This window comes from Dromaius novaehollandiae, chromosome 8 (genome assembly GCF_036370855.1).
Source record: "Dromaius novaehollandiae isolate bDroNov1 chromosome 8, bDroNov1.hap1, whole genome shotgun sequence".
Taxonomy (NCBI): Eukaryota; Metazoa; Chordata; class Aves; order Casuariiformes; family Dromaiidae; genus Dromaius; species Dromaius novaehollandiae.
Window position 1 is genome coordinate 28,409,672 of NC_088105.1, and position 20,991 is coordinate 28,430,662.

Consider the following 20,991-nt stretch of genomic DNA (forward strand, 5'->3'; position numbering starts at 1 on the left):
GTATATACATTTTGGATGTCCCTGTCTTTCCCTTCTTCCCCAGGATGTCATCCAAAATCTACTTGAAAAGTTCACAAGCTGGAGCCCTCATTACTCACACTAGCCTCTCTAAAAAGAAAAAAATAATAATAGTATTCCTCATTAACATTCAAAAGTGAATTCTTGGAATTGCCACCCACAACCAAATCAAATTGAAGTGTGAAGTTCATGAATGTGATGTTTTAGCCATTTGGTATGCAAAGCAAATTGTGTGATTCTTAAAATCCACTGTGACAGTCTCCAAACCCTTGATACAGTGACTGGTTACAACTTGGGGCCACTGCAATTCTTTCCTAATTACTTAACACTACGTTTCCCTGAAAAAAGAAATACTGAAAAAAAATTTATTAGCAAAGCTGAGAATATTGCTTTTGATTTGGGGTGAATTAGATGTTTGTATTCTCCAAAAACTGCAAATAATCATTTTAGTAATACAGTAGAATATGCAGAACTCACAGTAAAATAAAAAGGTAAAATCATAAATCTGAAATTTTATGTTTTCACTTAAAGGGTGGTAAGGGATAAAAGTATATTTTCCTAGTGGATTAGTGATTAAGAATCTTATACACAATACTATTTTAAGTCTTTTTTTCTGTTTTCCGTTCTTTTCAAGTAAGAATGAAAGTGTTGATTTAAAATTCCTTATACAAGGAATCTTCCATTACAATCGTAAACTTTGAGCCGTTACATTTTTATTCAGAGGATGCTTAACATTTTTGTTGTACAGACCTCTCCCATTTCCTGTCTCAGCTGTTGAAATTCTTGCTTTTCCATTTCCAACTTTTGCCTACGCTCTTCTTCTGTGCGTCTCTTCTCTTCTTCCATTTTTTGTCTCAGCAATGCCTCAAAATTAATTTCCAGTTTACCAGGTACGAGAGATTCTTGAGAAGCTGTTTTAAACAGTTCTGGTGATTCATCATCCAGCACCTGCTGGAAATTCAGATAATTAATGATGCATCCTGAAGAAGGTACTTGAAATTGCAGCATTCCTCAGACACTTCTAGTATGTAAAGCTAACCAAGCATTTGGCCACTTCTGACACAGTGAAATAAGCTATGGTATGTCAGTGTTGAACTTCTTTCTCTAGCATTTTGCAGGGGTGGAGCTGTGGGAGGTTGTCTTGGATTTTAGCTCTTTTGTTACAATAATTTATTAAAAAAAAAAAAGTTTATACAAATGCAGTCCTTTTTGCAAGATGATAGAGAGATGCCCTCTGAATGTAGCTTTGGAACCTGAAGCAATTCACTCCTGTTTACTTCACAGACTATCACTAGGGTAAAATACTTGTGTATAAACATGTCATTGCTCTTAACACTGCAGTACAAACATCTGTAATCTGTTCTAAGCAAACTGCATTATGTTCCTATTTTTTTTTTTTTAACTCTGACATATTAGTATTCCCAATAAGCATAACAGAACAGAATTTCCTACAAAAAACTTTCCTTATGCACAAACTGAACATACCAAAATCTGTTGTCAGTTTATTGTTTTGTACAACGTAGGAACAAAGTTTTCCTTGTTTCCCTGTCCTTTTCTCAGGCTACGGAGTAGGGCTGGGCTTTGGTGGTTACTGTGTATGAGCAGTTTGCTTCTTTTGTAGCTTAATTCATAAGAAAATCCTATGGCCCAGGAAAGGCCCTTGTAATCATTTTCAAGAGCAGAAATTGTAAGAACAAATACCTTATCAGACTGAATTTGTTGAAGTGAAGCATTGCTAAGACATTATTAGGTGATGTGTTATAAAAATGGCCAGGTAGCATGACAGTTGGTCTTTGAGTTATGAAGAAGACTTTTAAAGTAACTTCTTGACAAAATATGTCCTGAATGTGCATTTGTGCATGTAACTCTGAAAACTTCTATTATCCTATTAACAGGGATTGTCTCAACAAATGAGTATTAAATCGGTATACTTTTGAAAAGCCTCATGACAAACACTGTAGTGTCAAATTTGCCTCAAATTTAAAGCATTCCCAACAGTAGCTGATCAAATGCTAGAAAGGATTAAATGAGCAAGACTTTCATTTGAGAATTTTTTTTGACGAGCTTTATAAAGAAACAGAAAATACACAAATTTGTTTTTTAAAAGATTCTTTTGCACTCACTTTTCAGTTCCCTGTGTCTTGTTGCTCACTGCCTTTTCACTGATGTTCATGCCATCCTCATTTGCGCTGCTGTCTTGTTGACAGACTTTGCCCCATACCCTTTTTTTTGTCATGTCTCTTTCAGGTTTTTGGCCCAACCTCTCTCCTACTGTTAGTCACCACAGATTTGCTTCACTACTCTTCCCTATGAGTAGTTGAGCTTACAGCTGAGTTCAGCCCCACCATTCCTTCCATTCTTCATTTGTTTTGCATAATACAAAGATATTTGCTGAAATTGTTAGGAAGTGGAGTCAAAAATAAATCAGTAAAGTATTTCCTTTAATGAAAATAGGATTTGCATAGCTGCATATTTTTTAGAGGCTAACTATAGCTAAATCAGTGAAGAAACATGAAAATTTTCTGCTGATGATGCATTAGTTGATACACTTACTGCTTCAGAAAGATGTAGACCCTAACTGAATAGGAGAAGCAGTAATTTAAACTTTAGTAACGCACATATTTGTAAACTAACAAAAAATGCTGTGCATATGAGTAAGCACTTTTCTATCTGTCTGCCTGGTATTTTTTGCATCTGTGTTAGTAAGCTATGAAAAGATAGTAAGCCAACCTATTGCTGGTTAAAAGCACAGGGAAAAATGAGTGGAACTGTATGACGCATAACCCTTGTGGTTAGTTCAGTAAATATTCTAGCTATATTTTGTGAAATAAGACTATGGTGGTGGGTTTTTTTCATTCTTTCTGCAATCTGATAATAGATGGCAGTGGGAAACAGTTCTGCAGTAGCCATTTTTTATAGCACCATGAATCAGTTTTCAGTGGGCAAATAGTGGTTGATAGAAAGTAGAATGTATTTTTGTTCATACTAAGACAGGTTTCTTCATGCAGCCTCTTTAACAGAGACTGGCAATGATGCTAGATGAATGCTTCATTGTGAAAGTGATTGTGTTGGTGGGAAGCATGGAATTATGTATGTTGCAGAAGAAACTTGGAAATAGGGAGATCCTTTCAAAAAGAGGTGAAGGTGGCTTTTGTGTTTCTAGCACTGGTATCATCACTTCTATGTATACAGTTTCAAAATTGAATTAAAATGAATAAATATGCAAAAGGTTCTAAAAACTACTTAATGTAAATGCTTAAATGAGAATAGATTGAGTTTTACATGTGAATTTTTAGTGCTTCTGGAAGAGATGCCTGATGCACTCTTAAAATACTCAAAAGCACATCTGTGCACATCTGTTACACTGTGCAGATCTGGTGAATGGTGAACAGGAGGGAAAGCATGGGATTACCTTTTCTGTTACAAGCAATAGAGAGTGCAGAGTTCATATTCAGGATGCTAATTAGCAGAAAATTTTCAAATGAATATTCTGAAAATATGCTTTTCAGTTACCTTTTTGGATTACTAAACATCTTCACTGTCTGTTGTTAATAGTGCAGTTGCAGACTCCATGCTGCATCTAATGGATTAAACCCTGTTTAATCAGTGAGAGATTTTTCTTGCTTGGATACTTAGCTCATGCTAAATTAAGGGAGAAGGATTTGCAAGAAGGCAGTACAAAGCAGAAGACAGCATGTACTTTCTTTGCTCTCCTTGAATTGTCTGCTGACTTTTCTTAAAGATTGTAATGACATAAGTTTGGCAGTATTCAAGTATTTTTTTCTAGAGGTTTAAGCTTCTGATTTCTTTTCCCTCTTTTTGGAGGTGTGGACAGATCACAGACCTTATCTTACATCATTCCTTACTGGTACAATATCAAGTACAAGTTTGCCTAGTAGTCTGAGCAGACTTTCAGAGTAGAGACCTTGTCTTTGGCCTAATTTTCAGCCAGAGGGAGCACTGTAAGCAGTGTAAATCTTCCATACAAAGCTTTAATCTGCTCCACAACCATTGCTTTTAATTCTGAAGAAAATAATTTTATTAGACATGCTGTTGGTCTTTCTGAATAAAACCACAGGCAGAAGTGTAGAAAGACCACCAGGTGCGTGGGTTATTGTACAGCTCTGTATGGTATGACTTGCACTTGATTTTGAAACTAACAATATTTAGTTATAACTGGTATTTGTCTAATCTAATAAAGTTTTCTAACATCCACCAATAAGAGGCTAGCTAATTCCCAAAAACCTGCTAAAATTTGAAGCTGTTGGAATAAGCATGAAAAATACAATAAAAAATAAAGTTACTGAATAATCACAGGGATCTGTATTTGTCTAAGCAATTTCCAGACTAAAGTACCTTACTAAGAATTGTCCTAACTGTAAATTCAATGCAAGTTGCTGCCTTTTTACATTTCCCTGACCAAGCAATGAAACATAATAATAAATTAGGTGAATTCAGCCTTCTCAATTTTTTCCTTCCTAATAGGCCACAGATGACTATAGAATTTGTACTTGCAATGAGAACTTTTCCAATACAGCATTAATTATGCTTCAGCGAGTAATTGCTGATTGATGGACACCCATAAAGGTAGGGAGATTAATTTGGAGAAGTAAAAATGGACCTAAAGATAAGAAATTTTTAAAAAGGCAAAAAGTCCTCCTTGGGAAGACATTTTGTTTTCCAACTTTGATTCATCTAGCATAACGCTTAGCTGGAAATAATATCTATTTTTGATTACGTTATTTGATATCCTTTCTAGTGTTGCCGTGAGAAGGGGTGTTCTGTGGTGTTTTTTGGTATACTAACTTGATTCAATCCCCACAACCTGTTAGTAAGTTTAATTAATGGAGGAATTAAAACATTCTCAACTGCATCTTTTCCCAGAGCTTTTTTTCTAGTTCAGTATGGAGACTCAAGTAAAATGCTAAAACATATACTAAGCAAAATGCTATACCATATTCTTTCTTGCTTCAGCAAATGCCCTTTTCTCTTCTTCTATGCGTCGTCTTGCTTCTTCTTCTGCTTTCCTCTTTTCTTCTTCTCTCCTCTGTCTTTCTATCTCCTCAAAACTGAGTTTGAGTTTACCTGGACGGAATTCCTTAACAGAATTTTCAGATTCTTCATCAGCACCTTCATGTATCTTTAGAGAAGAGGGAGAAAAAATAGAAAAGCCCTAGCCACATATAAAAATATTCTCTATACTACATAAATACTCTGTGAACTCCATTCTTATCTTCTATAAGTGCTGCTTCTTCTAGGGGAAAATACACTAATAGTTTAGTTCCTCTAAGAAACCTTTTTGTCTTGGTTTTAGCCAGAGGGCAGGAGAAGCAATCCCCTTGAGAAATATAGTTCAGAATCCAATACATAACTTTTATAGTTTTTTAACATTGCTTGAAGGCATGGTTCAAAGAACAAGGTGTTATCAGCAAAAGGCTAAGCAATTATCTATTCTGTGGTTTCAGGGTTGGGTCACTGAACCGTCAGTCTCTATTCACTTTCTTTACATCAGTTTCATAGACCTTTATTGCGGAGTCTTTTTATTTGCATATAAATTGTTTTCCCTGGTGAAAGGTGATGTTCCCTTATGAGCTGAAAAAATGCTGTAGATTTTTATAGCAAAGCTAGATTGATTAACAGTTTGTTATTAGTCCAAACTGACATTTTTGCTTCTTTTCTTCTTAGGCATTTAATTATCAGTGAAGAAAGGGAAGTGAGATATGCCAAACTCTTCACTGTGGCTTGTCTCCAGTAGACACTATCTGCTAAGAGAAGCCTGTGATTTGCAAACTGCAATCAAGAATAAAAGAATCATCCTTAGAAAACATCTCAGATTATTTTCTTTGTTAATGGAGGAAATTGACTGAACTGCTGAGGTATTGATATTCCAGATTTCTGCATACTGCAAGCAGCCATGGGACTGGTATGTTGAGCACATAGTTGAGGGAATTACAGAAACCATGTATTTGGAATTCACAGGGGGAGAAGTCGTCATTAAAAGAATTGAACTGCTGAACTGTTCCTTTAAGAAAAGTTTTTAACTTCAAACTGTGACAGCCACTGATACCAGCTGAAACTGCATGATATAAAAAGACTGGAGGAGGGGGTCTTGGTTTTGTTTTTTATATACAGAATTCATAAATTCAGCTTTCACTCTTCTATATTACTTGGTGAATAAATACATATACATGAGGGTGGGAGATGAGAACAAAACTTCAATTAGAATTCCAAAGTTTTCTCCTTCCTTTTCTTCCCTCTTTACTAGTACCCTTTCTTTCTCCCCCTTCCCTTCTCCCCCTCACCCTGAAGGGGGAGGGAAGAAAAAAAAAAAAAGATTATTGACATAATGTTAAGGTTATTGGTTTGGAAAGGTTAAGTGGTTTACCAAAAAAAAAAAAAAGTTATAATAATAAAATTTTGGCACCTACCTAAACTTAGAACCCTCCCAGTTTGGATCTGTTGAGAATCTCAGCGTTTCAGCTTTCTGGGGGTTCTGGGCTTTTTGGGAGTAGGATTTTTTTTGTTGATTTTTGTTTGTTTCTTAGAATATTAAATTTTTGTTAAGGCTGTTGTAATATACAGCCATCTCTAGTGTGATCTTGAGCTGTTTGCTCAGGAATGTTCATTCATAAATAAGTTACTCTTTTTAAAATTAAATTTTAACAAATTCCTAGAAATGGTATCTTTAAAGATTTCATGAGACATGGAAATCCAAAACTCATTGATCTTTCTTGTATGTGAAAAAACAATGTCATAATGATTAGGACTGTACAGGGAAAAGACATTTAAATAGAGAACTTTGAAAGAATATTTCTGGAAATAGCTTAGTTCTGTTTCTCAGTTTGTTTTAATCATATTCGATCTGGTGCATCTTACGCTAATATTAATACTAAGTATATGATTCGTCTAACATGATCGAGCAAACTATAAAGAGGTACATTTATAGTTGACCTAAAATAAGTGTGGCTTCTGATAAAGAACATATGCAGGCAGTTTTGCATGTAATACAAAGCAAGATGAGTTCCTTTTCTGATAATTTGGGGCCTAGTCTAGTAATTTCTACTATGTAGTTATTGATACTACTGCATACAAAAGAGCTGACATATCTATCTTTTTTGTAAGAGGAAAGTTGTAATTGATGTATTTATGTATCATATTTATAAAATAAATATGGGAATAAGAAGTAGCATTCTGTTATTACAGAATGTCTTCACCACAAACAAGTTACTGAAACATCTGAAGTACTATTTAAGAGCAAAACAGACAACTTTTCTTCTGCAAGACCTTTATTTTAAGGTACTACACAGTGTATATATTAACTGGTAAGATTGCTGGCAAATTTAAAAATATAAGTTTTCTGGTTTTACTAGAAGATTGTCTGAAGAATTATGCCAGTATAGTTATGAAATTAGAACTAAGTTCAAAAACATGTATTTTAAAATTAGTGATGATACAATTTTCAAACTCCTTGACAGATTGAAATAATTAATAATAAGAATAATCAGATAGAGGAAAGAATGTGAAGGTATATCCTATGTAAAATTCTGTAACAACATGAACAAAACAACTATTTACCATTTGCTGTCTAGCTTCTTCAAAGGCACGTTTTTCCTCTTCTAAACGCTGTCTTGCTTCTTCCTCTGCTTGCCGCCTTTGATTTTCCTGTCTTTGTCTTTCAAGTTCTTCAAATGTTACTTTCAGCTTACCAGGAGAAAGAGGCTCTTGTGTTTCATTTTCTGTGTTTTCAGCCTGTGTAAGAAAAATGAAATAGTTATATTTTAAATAGTAGATCTTCATTTCTTAGCAATTTTTAGATGAGTGGTTTACCATGACAAAGGAAAGGCACTTGGCTTCTTTAAGGGATTGTTTGTGTTTGTCATATTTTAGCTTCTTTTCTTCATCCTCTCTCTGTGTTTGTTCTGCTCTTTCTTTTCCTGTGTTCTCAAAGTTTATTTTCATTTTTCCAGGTGTTTTGGTGGGTTTTACAGGCACTACTGTAACCAGCAGTGAATCATCCCCTTCCTGTCCAAAAAGATTATATATATTATGATATTTTGATAATTCTTGACTTCTAGACAGACTCATTTCTAATGAAATTGCCATTTTTACCTGTGTGCACCAAAGCTTCCAACAGAATTACTTGTATTGAGTATTAACGACAAGAATAAAACTCATCCGCCTGTGACAGTCACTAGTTTTCTTGTAATACTTGAAGAACATCAAGAATGTGTTATTTTAAACATGACTGCCAGCAAACTCCTTAACTTCTGTCCATATTTTCATTAAATGCTATTTATAAATATTTGTGGTTTGGAGAAGAGATAAAATTTTGAATACATAACTGTAGCTATACTCTACTTCCAGTCTTGTATTTATTAAGTAAGAGAGACACTGTGTTGGGATAGGCTTGTAGTTCTAGAGAGAAATACGTAATTTGTCAAACTAACTTGTTTTTGAAGCATTTTGCTCCTTCAAAACTATTTTCACAACTTACTTGCCATAACATTTTTCACCTAAATTTTTCACAAAATACCATGATGAAGAGGGATACTGTCAAATAACTTAAAATGAATTTTAACTTTTTTCTCAAAACTTTAGTAGAAACATGATTTTCTTGTGGTAGTGAAAGATGATAGGACCTTTCGGGCTAGCTTTTTTGAAATAAAACATGTATTTGCAATACTTAAAATCCTAACCCTTATGTTGAATTAACTTTTAATAAAAAGAAGGAAAAAGAAATTGACTAAGTAGTTGACTAAGGTGTTCAAACCTGTATATTGACAGAATTCTCTTTTCATTTCAAGCTTAAGGCAAAGAGCTTTAAAATAATACTCAAAGCTAGAAGACTTAGAGAGTCATTGCCTGTAGGCTTCAAATCATTCTGTGGCTCTGAATATTTAAGTTTTAGATGTCTAACTCTCCTGATGACACATTACTCACACTTTAGATTCTAATTCAAACTTAAATAAACTGACCTCAAACACACTCTATGCTTTAAAAAGTTCTTAGCTCCTTAGCTGAATATTTAAAATCTGTGTGCCCTTTTTTCCCAGCCCATGTTACCATAATAAAACAAAGTGAATAAAACTGTAGGTGAATGTTTCTTTAAAAAAATCTGATTACCTCTGCTCCTGATTCAGTTCCCGTATTGTTTAAGTCATCAATCTATTAAATGAGAATTTCATATGATTACATTACTTTGGCTCTTTGCCTTAGATTTGCAAACATAAAACCGGAAATTTTTTGTATCAGTGATATGTATGTTGCACTTACATTCACAAGAGATTGTAACGATTGAACCTTTGCATTATGTTGGAACACTTCAGATAGATAACTAATGGGAGGACAGGGAGGGGACATGACACCAAAACATCATACTGGAAAGCACCCTTAAGCACACTTAGCACTTTGCTAAACTGAGAAAAGTACCTTAGATGTCTGTTCCTCCTGTGAACATTCCATAACTGTGTAAAAAGTTAAAGCAAACACATTTCTGATCCAAGTGACATTGTCTGTCTTTGACTCAACTCCCTGCAAAAAGCCTATTCATATATTTTTTCATATTAGTGTCTCTAGATAACAGTTACTTTCTAAAACTAATGTGCTTCATAAAAGTCTACATTAGGTACTTCCGTCTTTCAAAGTAGATTAAATTTATACAAGATACATTTCCTGTTAAAAGTACAATTTTAACCATGTTAAAAGTCTTAGATAATGTTTTCTACTAAGTCCCTGTTGAAAAATTACTCCTTTTAAAACAAAAACAAACCTAGGTTAAGTATTCCTATATTTTGTAAAATTTACTTATGGTTCTGGTCTGTCATTAGATGTTTACTCTTGCTGCAGAATTTGCAACATTGAAAAAAATTACAGAAGGAATTTAATATGATACCCAAGTACAGAAATCTACAAAGACAGTTTGCTTCACTGGTATCCACAAAAGTGGTAGCCTGTTCACATACATATGTAACAATTCCTAAAGTGATAAAAGAATAAAACATCATCATGATTTTAACTGAATGAGCATCTTCTTTTTGTATACTTAATGCCTTTTTCCCATTTCTATTTACTTGCCTCAGTTCATCTACTAGTGAACTGTATTTACTAATTTAAAAGCAAGAATTACCTAAAGAAAGAGTGGGTACAATATAAAAAACAGTTTCAAATTAGTTTATTAAACTCTTCTATGTGTATGACATTGTACCCTGTTCACATTCCTACCAGGCTTATGCCTGCCTGGTTTCATCTATAACTCAAGCTTAGTATTTTAAAAAACTGTTACTCTAAATATTTTTCAGACACCCTTCATCTTCACTTTCTTCCCTGCTTCCATCCTATCCAGCATATCCCTTGTATACCACTACAAGCAGAAACCTAAGACCAAATCTTTATAACTGCTGTTCAATACAAAACTTTGTACTTGTGTTTTATTGTTTATAACTATGTCGTTACTATTTTGATCAGACAAACATACCTCTTGTGCTTTTTTTGCCAATTCTCTTTGAATTTTCCTTTTTTCAATCATATCTTGTTCGATTCTGCGCTTTCTTTCCTCTTCCATTCTTTTTCTTTCTTCTTCTTGCCTTTGCTTCTCCATTTCTGCAAATTTGCCTTTAACAGTTCCTGTGAATATGAAATGCACAATTCAATAGTTAGATCTAATACTTAACTAATGGGTTGTGTGGCTTTTAAAATTGTGCCTCTCTTACCTATCAGCTTTGGAACATAACCCTTTTCTATTTTAGATGATTTTGCATCGTCGTCTTCATCAGAAGCAAGTAGTTCTTTCATCTAGTTGATTAAATACAGAAAGTAAGCTGTCTTTGTACCTTAGATAAAATTCCACTATTATAGTCTTAAAATAATTTGAAAAGATTGTCACATAAAACATTGAATATTAATATAACAAAATATTTGCAAGGAAAATAACCTCCTGCTTTCTCCTGTTCCATTCTCTCTCTCTAACATATTGTTCTTTTCTTCTTTGCTTTTCATCTCTAGATCTCCTTTGATTTCTTTCTTCCCTTGCTTTCTGCATAGCTTCAAATTTATCCTTTACATCACCCTTGTGAAGCTTGGGCACATAGGATTTTTGGACGGGTTTAGATGAAGAAAGCAGAATCTTGGTGAAGATAAAGAAGAAATGAAGATAAGAAAAAAAGTTGAAACAGACGGACAGAATTTTTTTTTATAGACTGGATTAGAAAGAATGTAAGAACATAAAACAGAAGTGCACTCGGAATTATGAAGTTTGTGCCACTAGCCATCATCCATTAACCATCTTAATGTATTTCATTGTATTTATTCATAATTAAATAGCAATAAACAGTAAAAAAAAATCCAAAAAAAACCCTTGAGCCTTTCATTAAACTTAGGCTATTATGTGATTGTAACAAACAGCTAGGTAGCTAAGCCCACAAACTATGTGCATGTACACTTAATTTCTACAGCTTTAAAAATTATATATAATATATATTCTATATATATGTGGAATCATAAGCATTGACAGCAAAAACAGAAGAGCCCACTTGCCAGTAACTCCATGTTTATAATAAGTATAAAGACATAGCTGTAACTTACGATATGTATATTTTCTTCTGCAACTATTGGACATTTGTATATATATTTTTTAAATGGTACTATTTCATTTGAAACCTCAAATACACTTACTTTTTTAATATTTAGAGCAATTCAGAGGTCCAGTGATTATATATTATAATGTGTCAAGATCACTGGACTCACAGGAATCTGATAGAGCTAATGGTTAGTTCTTAGCCAATACTGAATCTGTGTGAATTGGTTCCAAGCAGTAAGAGAAGTACCCACTTTCCAGAAATACTCCAGGTTTTGTCTCTCTTTACTGTAATGACTACAGAAATACCGTACAGTAGCATTGAGAAAACTGGCTGAAAATATTCCCTCTTTCATGTTTTCCACCTAAACTAACAGTGGATAGTGTAATAATGTATTTGCTTTTGTTTGTGTTGTTCAGTGAATCTTTAGGTAGAAGAAATACTTTAAGTAGTTTAATATTTAAATGTTAGATGAAAATGTTGCCCTGAATTTTCTCTCTCCCTGTTAATATGTAATGTTTCTTAACACATTGTTAATTTTATTTGGCCTTCCTCCTTCATATTTTTAATAACAGTAAGAACATATTTCACACATTCCATCAAATCTTATGAACTTCCTTAGATTACTTTCAAGTGCCTATTGTCTTAAAGTAACAGGGTACGTTCTCAGTACTTTCCAAGTACCCTAATCTTTCCACTAATGGCTATTTTATGCTTGCCAGCTGGACTTACAGCATAATTGTTTGTCTCACAACTGTTTATAATTGCTCTTTGTCTTTTTGCAAGCATCACTTGCAAATTACTACATTACTCTCATTATTTTAAAACTGGTACATACCTCAGTCTTCTGTGCAATGTCATTCATGGTTACTGTACTGCGATCTTCACGTGGTATATTTAAGATTGCTTTCAGTTTCTGCCTGTAAGAAACAGTTGCAGTTATATTGTTTTCTTAACTGATGCTTTAATCATCTTCCTGCAAGTAAGTTCATATAGGCTGAAGTGAGTGTATCACAATTTCATTTGGTCCTTTGAGGCTCTTGCAAAGACATGAAAATCGGTTCTAAATATGGAACAATAATTAAAAGAACCAGCTTACAATTCTCTATTCATCTCGTCTATTATAGACCTAGATATTGGGTTTTAATTTCCATTAAAAAAAAGAAAAAAAGCATATATCAGAACTCGGTGCCAAGCTCCGGCTGACCTGGCTGGAGTGCTATGAAACTGTTTTTCTCAATCCTTCTGCTAGCAGAAAGGAGTGTGCTGTGCACATCGGCCGCTCTGCTTCAGGCTGGTGTACAAGCCAGTGAGCTCATGGTGCACCAAGTCTGCAGAGCGCCCTAGGCCAAAGCTCCCCCCAGGTGCCTGGAGCATCAGTCAGAGCCTTTGCATTGCTGACCAGAGGATGGGTGGCCCTGTAGCTGGGGGCACCTACCACCATTGCAGAGATGCAACTGGAATTCCTGCCCCTGTGAATTCTCTTGCTTGCTTCTTGGCCAGGCTGGCTCCTCTCTCTGGCCTTCACCCAGTAAATGAACATAAAATCACACTCTCCTTTCTCCTGGTGTTAGTCTAGTAATAAATAGTGCTGAAAACTATGAAGTGCTCAAATATTACAGTTAAGTGACCTATATGCACACCTTAGAGGAAATGTTTATATCATCTAATTGTGTGCACTGCATTTTTCAAGAGAACAGCATTTCAAATTTTGAATTACACTATTTTTATTAAACTAATCAAAAAGCAATTAAAAAGCTGGGGCGAAGCTTTTTTTTTTTTTTTCCTTTTCTTTTTTATCAATCATGAGGCCTATCAGACTTTCTGGGAAGAAGGAGAAATCCCCCCACTAATTTTCACTCTGGAAAGAAGCAGTGCCATTTCTTTCTACTACTGGTTAGGTGTGCAAGAGAATAAAGCTAGGCCCAAGGTTTCACCTCTTGCATTATTTTGTGAGGCTATGATGGACAAGTAACAAACCATTAGAGCCCTCTACCTACTAAAGTGAACTACTAGTCCTCTGCAAGTAATAAGAAGGAATAAAAAAATGTGAATTTAGGCAAAGGATGACGGATAGTGTGAGGGATAGTATTTTTTTCCTGTGGAAGGAAGATAATGAAGATACAGTGGGGAACTCTGAAGAGGAAAGAGCAGGGAAGGGAAAAGATGACAGGACAGCTGCATACCCTCTGTGGGTTGAAGCCCGCTACGTAAGAGGACACAGACAGATTGCCTCTACAAGGACAGACAGGGAGAGGCCAAGTAAGTCACACCGCAGGAACGTTGGCCAGGAGAATGCCGCGCAAGCCCTTACTCTTCCACTCTGGGGTGACGAAACAGACAAGTTCTAACCAAATCAACGGCAATATGCCACCCTGGGAGCTGGGACTGCACAAAGCCTTTCCTCCAACTTTGGAGAGAAAGCAGGATAGGTGAACCTTCTCTGCTTTGAGAAGAGAGGAGAGCTTCCAGATGCTAAACAGTTTTTGCCATGAAAGAAAACTGAAGGAGGTATTTTCTCCCAAAACACTTCTCTATGTTTTTAGGTTGAAATAGAAATGGTAAAAATAGTGTATGATTCTAGTTACGTGTTTCATGATAGCAACAAGACGTTCAGAGAGTAACAAGTCAGATTCACAGCGTGCAGGAAGAAATTATTTTTTGTAAAGTAAATGCTGTCAAAACAACTTTAAAGGTGTGTTCTTTTCTGTGCTTAGTAGCCTGAATATGGAAAAAGTAGTAAAGGCTTAAAGTCACTGCAATGATTTTCCCAATCCCCTGCCCTCGCTGCTGGTTTCCGTATAGTTCAGTCTTAAAAAAACTGAATTTATGATACAACATTTGATCTTTCGCTATGCTAAAAAGAACTTTTTGGACCCAGCATGCCAAAACGGTCACTTGTTCCTTAAAAGTTATAGCACAACCCAGGTACGTATTTTTGATTTGTAAGTTTGAAACAACGCAAAGGAAGATGAATATATTTTGATGACTAGTTGCTATCAATTTGATAACTTTGTTTATGCTAAAGTCTCATTAATTCACTAATTTGTAAATTCAGGTTAGCACAAATAAATAAATGATAAAAAACAATTACGTTATCAAATGTGCTGTTCGTATGCCCTCTGAGAATTGAATTATTCATCACTTTCAGGAATATTACTTTTATACCTGGAAATAACAAAGTCTCAGAAATGAAATCTGAAGAGGACAGAGATAGAACTTGCCAAGTGCATAAACTTCACGTGGGGAATTTTCTGGCCCTGCAGATCGTTACAGTCCTGTATCTAGATACCTTCAGTGTTTCATGCCAGATTTCCCCACCACCACACACACACAATCTTCTCTGAAATTACAAAGCTGAACACAGTCTAGCATGATTCTTCCTAGAAGACAGCGAGGCGTAATCAGCTCAGGAAAGAGACAGAACTGGAAAGAATAGACTAATTTCATACACAAATGCTCCTAATTTCTATGGGATGTACACATTAAAAAAAAGTGTAAAATTTGACAGCTTTTCTCCATGCCCTCGCAATTCCTGACCTCTTTTTCAATATTCCCTACAAAAGGTGCTAATTGTGATAAGGGTTTCAGTGACATGTACAAGCATCCACTAGGAAGTGGATTAAGAATATTACCTTTATTCCATTTATGCCATCACATATCTGTTTTGTAATGAAGACAAGTATTTATCAATCTGTTCTGAATAAATCAATGACACAAGGGCTTTTTTGTATCATGTTACTCATCTCCCATTCTTTAATATTTATATATAACATGAGCATAATTTTAAGTGGTAACTTTGATCACAGCAGCTTGAATAAATCATGAAGATCAGAAAAATCACACCAAAAAAATACAAGAATTATAACAAGTTGTGGCTATGTCAGGCAAGAGCTATTTTTTCTTTAATTGTTTTTTCATTTGCAATATTTGTACGTACAGTTTTGGAGTTGAAAACTCCAAACAAACCTGGGATCTGATTATTCAGCTAGATGAACCTCCGTGTTAAAAAATCATTAAGTAAAGATAAAAATCTTAGGAGCAACTAAAAATTATCTAGTGCTAAAGACAGCATGTGTGCAATGTCAAAACGCAGTGACCAAAAACGGTAGCATTCCTTATTCTAGAGGTCAAACCACCGGTTTATGAATGAACTAAATGTGGCTGGGGTGTAGTAACAGCAGACAGGTTCTTGTTCATTTTATTCAGACCTATAGCAAATGTGTCAACCAATGGATGTCATTTATTAATCCTATAATCCTAATCCTATAATTGTGCTGTATAATTCTATAAAATGACCCTGCACAAGACTGCTTGGAGTATATTGACTATTCCTCAGACTACCTTCCTGTTCACTGAAATAAACCATATTCTGTATCATCTCACATATGTTTTCACTTGTTATTCTTCCAGCAAAACTTATTAAAATAAAAGTTATTCAGTAGGCACTAAGATGACTTTAAAACTTTGCAGTTAGAACTTAAAGATTGTTGGTAAAACCATGAACAAGGAATTCCTAGAAAATACTTGGTTTGCTGAAAGAGGTTTAACATTATGATCGGCACCTGTTAAAGTCAGGCTCATTTGTTCAGGACTATAATGGCTATTATCACAAGAAACATGATAATGGCTCAATTATATGTTCACTATTTCTTAGGCAATGTGGAACAGAATTTCTTCTGCTTTATGATGTAGTAACTTATTCCTGACTCCCTTTCTCCCTTCTCCTGATACGTCAGGAAAAGCCCCAAATTTGCAATGAACTTGGTACAAGTTTAGAAATCTTCCTACATGCAGTACTCTGCTGAACCAGCTCTCCCTCCCCACAGAAAGTGTTAGATACATACATGTTTTGAAAATGGTATGATTATTTTCAAATAATTATAAAGGGTCACTTGTCAGGTATGTATGATTTTAGAAGTATTAATAATGAATTGACATTTCCTTGGAAAATTAAAAGAATGTATTTTATGGAGGTAAACCTTTGTGTTATGGATGTAAATCTTTGTGTTATCTTCAAGAAACAAAACAACAAAGCCATAAACAAGGAGTATAAAATGAGCCCGGCTAGTCCATTTTCATTTTCCAAAACCGAATGCAAAATAGTTAAAATAAATAGCAATCATGATGACACTAGGAACTGAGGCATTTGGTTCTTTTTTGTTGTATGCTTCCTTTCAGAATAAGATGGGAATGGCCAGGTATCCTGTGTTCTGTCAAACAGGCTTGAAGTTCTCCTATTAACTCTTAATTCTGAACAGATTATAAACATGGGAATGTTTACATGGTGTTAAAAATAATGAATGGTCAGAGCAGTCCTTATATAAACTCAAAAAATATATATATATACCAAAGTTTTCAATGCTTTCTGGTGCTGCTGTAGCTATGGAAATTGAATGAGATCCACAGGTATCTTGAAATGTTTTTCCAAATCACAGCAGTCACAGCATATAAAACAAGAGTTTGAAAGAGTGTTAAGCTACCAAGCTCTGCCCTGATTTACAAATCCCAAACTTCAAATTCAGCTCTAGCAGAGATGTACTAGAGAACACTTAGACGTTCCTATTCAACAGATAGGCATGTAAAGTCATTCTCTGCAAGTCATAGTTGACAAATATCCCATTTGTAGACCAACAGAAATCCAAAGCATTTGTTTATATGCTCACAAGTGACAAACTGAAAAGTACTAAGTCTTAGTTTCTATTTAGACTGGTTTAGATTAGCAATAGCATATTCAAGTTCTGTTGCGTCTAGAAAGGCTGACGACTTTATAAGCATTCTTGTGGTCTCAAGGTCCCTACACACTTGAATATGCATTTATATATTGTGCAATTGAGTTTGCATGTTTTTGTAGGCCTTCAGCTTACTTCATGCATATCCCAAAGTAAAATCCCCATTGTGATCAGTGTAGCTTAAAACTAGTTAAAAGCTTATTTTGACTTCCTGATTTTTCTAAGCCGATCTTAAGAGAAATTCTCTGTTCTCTCCCCTTTGCTTTTTTGCATTTCTTCCCTGCTTATGACCAATAGCCTTTAGCCTTGTACTTAAAATACTGAAGTTAAAGAAGAGTTCTACTCTATGAATTGACTAGAAGACAAAGAAACTTCATGCACTGGTACAATCCTTGTACTGAAGTATCCTAGGACATATGAGACCTTCTAGCCTTAATACAGGGCTGGAGCAGAAAAGAAGGCAAGTCTCAAAGACAGTATTTCACAGAGAATTCCATTTCACTTAAACTCCTTGCTACAGCTAACCTTCATTACAGCAACGTACACAACCTACGTGGCTTGATCTTGAAGTCATTCAAAGACTGTAAATATTCCAAAGTCTAATTTGCTTATTATGTGGAATTCACCTTAGGAAGAAGATTACATTTATGAGTCTGAGAATACTTAGGAAAAATTATTCAAAAGCAAAATTACCCTATCTTTTGAATCAACTTTACCTTGAACATTTCTGATAGTTCTAATTACCTAACCCCTCTCAAAAGCATCACTAAAATTACTGACAGTAGTGAGGCCCATCCTCAAAGCAAATCCAAAATTTTCTTACAAAGCACAGATGTTGACAGAAACTTTCTTTGCAAATTCCTGCTATCTGAACTTCCACAAATGTGCCAGTCCAACAAGTGTGGGCCTTCAAGATGACAGATATGCTTCTGTCATTTGGAATATTGCCATATCTGCTATTACTCAAGGTTACTTTCCATTTCTTTGGCATCACCTAACTGTTAATATGCTTGAAGGTTAGCCAGCTGGCTCTAACACATTTTGCAACTGCAAGTCATCCTACTTTCACATCTGATGCTAAAAGATATGGCTATAATGCAGTAGGGCATTAGTGAACACAATACAACCCACGTTAGCACTCTCCACTCTCTCCATGTCAGTTATAGCTTGAGCAGGAACAACAAGAGCACACTGAAGCTCTTTATATTGGCCTTGTCATTAGGACAAGATCCACACAGTCTCTGTATTAGCACTGAGAAAACCAAAGTGAGTAGGTCAAGTCCTGACACCTACAGATTGTGGAAGAATAGTTCCTTCATCATCTGCTTGATAGCTTTGTACAAAATATGTAGTAATGAATTCTCCAGCCCAAGAAACTTTGACATATATTATTTTCTAACAGTAACTACTTTTAAATAAGATGGTATCTTCTTACTAATTCCCTTTTGAGAAGAACAAGTCATACACATCCTTGTTTTGCAGTAAGAAAATTCCCACAGAGTTCATCTCATTCAAGTGATGCTTATTCTTTGAGGCAACAAGGATCTGCTTACATATGTATCTACTTTAGAAGAGATTCATCATCCTATTATGTCCAAAATCTTAACATTCAGTTGTCTTTTCATTTGTTTCCCTGAGATCAACATATCTCAGGAAAAGTTGTAAGAGCTCCTAATCGAAGATTCCCACCACCCAGAAAGTCTCAAATTAGAACATTGAGCATAACGATGATCAAAAAATTAACTGAGCTTGTTACTACATGGCTTTTCTTTGCCTATCCAGTCTCATCACCCTAGCATTCACCTGACACTGGTCTAAAATTATTTTTTCCAAATTTTAACTTTCATATTATTAAAAAGGATATCTTAAGAAATGTTAGTTGGTGTTTTAAAGATGAAACTGCAGTCCAGTACTTTCTTTATAAACATTAAAAGAGGCCCACATTGAGATTTTCCTGGAAGGAAAATTTAACCTGCAACCTGTGATTAATGGTGCTACCTCTGCAATTGTATGAAAGAGAGAATGCCATTGGTAGAATGGCTTGACTGACTATAATGCATAGAGTGATATCTCAGAAGTTTGAGGTGAAAATTGTATACTAAACCAGAAACACATGGGATATTAGGCAACAGACTAGAAATACTCTATGTTTAGCTACTTCACCGGGGGGGGGGGGGGGGGGGGGGGGAGGAGAGGCTGTTTTCAAGCACCTGAATTGTTGGTTGTGAATGGGTAAGCTATCACTTCCAATGTGATACATCTTGATTTTTTGTGATCATACCACTTGTTCAACTTTTCACGTAAACACCTTAAAACCTTACTTCAGTCAAGAAAATCAAAATGAACAAAGAGAACCACTGAGGGGACACAAAAGGTTTGATGGATCACAGGTCCCAAAACGTATCTCCCTAAATTTAGTTCTTTTTCATTTCTGAAAGGAAGGCAAAATCCTCAATTGATCAAAAGCTGTTGCACAGCTTTAACCAAATAAAAACATTCTCAATTTAAAGAATTTTTTGATATCTATGGTAACTCCACAGTTGATGCATTATCTTGTTGTACATAACTACATTAGTAAACATAGAAGTTCTTGATTTTCAGTGGAGCAGTGAACATCCTCATATGAGATGCAGGAAAATACCAGTGTTGTCCTAAACTGAATACTACTGTTTACAGCTAGGAGTAGGAAGCCAAGATAAAAGTCTAGTTCCTCTGTGATTTCTCTTTTCACTAGGCTCCCCCCTACAGTCATACTGTGAGTTATAAATAAGCCCTTTACAGCACAGTCTATGTTACATTTACCATCTGTCTCCTTTTTGTGATCTACTTGCAGGGAAGACTCCATTAAATAAGGAAACCATATTGTCAGCATCGGAAACTTATTACTTGCAGCCAAAGCACTTGGGAGAGGAAATTCGCAATGTTAAAATACTTAAAGAAATCATATTAAATAGAACTGGAAAGAGACGGGGAAAGAGAGTGTTGTTCATCATATATGTCCTTACTGTAACTTGCCTGGTATGACATTATCGATAGTTGCTGTACTAAACAACAGTTACTAAAGCAGATACTAAAATTATCGTGCATAGGGGAAGATCCTGAACTGGCATAAACTGTTATCTCCACTGAAGCCAGTGAGTTATGACCACTAACACCAGCTGTCTAAACATTACATTTCTTATAACACAAAATAGAAAGCTATTTCTGTTCAGTTGTATTCCATTCATAATTTTTTTATTATTAAAGACCAGAATGCTTACCAACAATTGGCACAGATAATTCAACTTCATATACAATCTCTTCCTCAGTCTTTGAGTTTATTGCACTTTGATATTAAAAGCCTTATGTTGCAGTAGAATAGCCTTTGTAGATATGTTATTTATAATAATGTATTTATTATGAAGTATTTAATCTATGTCTATTTATATGTCCATAAATACTCTTAATATGACACTGCCATGCAGTCCAACTGCTGTATTAGAAAATGAGATAAATTCTGTGATAGAGGTCTGTCTCTTAATTCCTTACTCCCTTCAGATAGTATTATGGAGTACATATGCTCCAGAACAAATATAACAGGGACTTGCAGACAGGTCTGTTACGGGAAAGGCCTGCTGAGATTTTCTGGCCTATGATTTCATGTTCTAAGACACCAGGTGATCCTAATC

General features: G+C 35.1%; 2 protein-coding genes across 19 annotated transcripts in view; one reads left to right on the forward strand and one right to left on the reverse strand.

The window, feature by feature from the left end:
* The window catches only part of FUBP1 (far upstream element binding protein 1), a 43,893-nt gene extending 32,602 nt beyond the window's left edge, over positions 1 to 11,291 (forward strand). For 8 of the 9 annotated variants that reach the window (XR_010390236.1, XR_010390239.1, XR_010390240.1 and 5 more), the window contains one exon: positions 5,704 to 8,209. Coding sequence is in view for 5 of the 9 variants with exons in the window: in XM_064516039.1 (XP_064372109.1) it covers positions 5,704 to 5,721 (18 nt within the window). In the remaining 4 variants the exon portion in view is untranslated. Of the gene's footprint in view, positions 1 to 5,703; positions 8,210 to 11,019 lie in introns of those variants that run through there. The other variant, XR_010390235.1, reaches the window with a different exon arrangement.
* NEXN (nexilin F-actin binding protein) overlaps positions 1 to 20,991 on the reverse strand; it is a 28,874-nt gene that overhangs the window by 4,664 nt on the left and 3,219 nt on the right. For 2 of the 10 annotated variants that reach the window (XM_064516032.1, XM_064516028.1), the window contains exons 2-10: positions 12,430 to 12,511; positions 10,949 to 11,140; positions 10,728 to 10,809; positions 10,493 to 10,641; positions 9,142 to 9,183; positions 7,846 to 8,040; positions 7,594 to 7,767; positions 4,973 to 5,158; positions 769 to 969 (exon numbers count right to left, since the gene is read on the reverse strand). In XM_064516032.1, the coding sequence (XP_064372102.1) occupies positions 769 to 969; positions 4,973 to 5,158; positions 7,594 to 7,767; positions 7,846 to 8,040; positions 9,142 to 9,183; positions 10,493 to 10,641; positions 10,728 to 10,809; positions 10,949 to 11,140; positions 12,430 to 12,456 (1,248 nt within the window). In that variant the 5' untranslated portion in view covers positions 12,457 to 12,511. The remainder of the gene's footprint in view (positions 1 to 768; positions 970 to 4,972; positions 5,159 to 7,593; positions 7,768 to 7,845; positions 8,041 to 9,141; positions 9,184 to 10,492; positions 10,642 to 10,727; positions 10,810 to 10,948; positions 11,141 to 12,429; positions 12,512 to 20,991) is intronic. The other 8 variants (XM_064516036.1, XM_064516034.1, XM_064516031.1 and 5 more) reach the window with 7 other exon arrangements.